General features: G+C 70.0%; 1 protein-coding gene across 1 annotated transcript in view; it reads right to left on the reverse strand.

The window, feature by feature from the left end:
- The window catches only part of EVA1B (eva-1 homolog B), a 1,299-nt gene extending 940 nt beyond the window's left edge, over positions 1-359 (reverse strand). Inside the window, exon 1 of the mRNA XM_006158569.3 lies at positions 3-359. Coding sequence (XP_006158631.1) covers positions 3-235 — 233 coding nt within the window. The 5' untranslated portion in view covers positions 236-359. The remainder of the gene's footprint in view (positions 1-2) is intronic.
- Positions 360-477: the final 118 nt, after the last annotated feature.

Genomic DNA, 477 nt, shown 5'->3' on the forward strand with positions numbered 1-477 from the left:
CGCGGCTGTGTGCGTAGGCTGCCAGGCTGTTGCTGAGCAACTCCATGTCCCTTCGGGGGGCATCCATGGCGCTCCGGGGCAGCTCCCCTGCCAGCCTGTGAGGTCGGCAAAGGTCAGAGGCGTCTCCCCAGCCCCAGCCGACTCTGACCCCTTCCTCCGCGGGACAGCTCCTCTTCCTGAAGGGGCGCCCGAGTCCACCCTGGGCAGAGTGGAGTTCTAACTTCGTGGCAGACATGGGCCACGTCTGGGAGGTATCCCTGGGCGCGGACACCCCTCCATCCTGGGGAGCAGCCAGAGTGGCCCGCGGCAGGCTCCGCCCCCTCGTGGGGTCCCTAAAACGGGGCCCCCGTTCTGCTGTCCCAGAGCTAGATGGAGGATAGAGACGCGGGTGCCTCCCCCTCCCTAGGCGGGCTCTGCGGAGGGGAAGCCCCCTCCCTCCCCAGTCCTGCCCGCCCAGCGGGGACCCACCCGCCCGCC

This window comes from Tupaia chinensis, unplaced genomic scaffold (genome assembly GCF_000334495.1).
Source record: "Tupaia chinensis unplaced genomic scaffold, TupChi_1.0 Scaffold000604_1, whole genome shotgun sequence".
Lineage (NCBI taxonomy): Eukaryota > Metazoa > Chordata > Mammalia > Scandentia > Tupaiidae > Tupaia > Tupaia belangeri.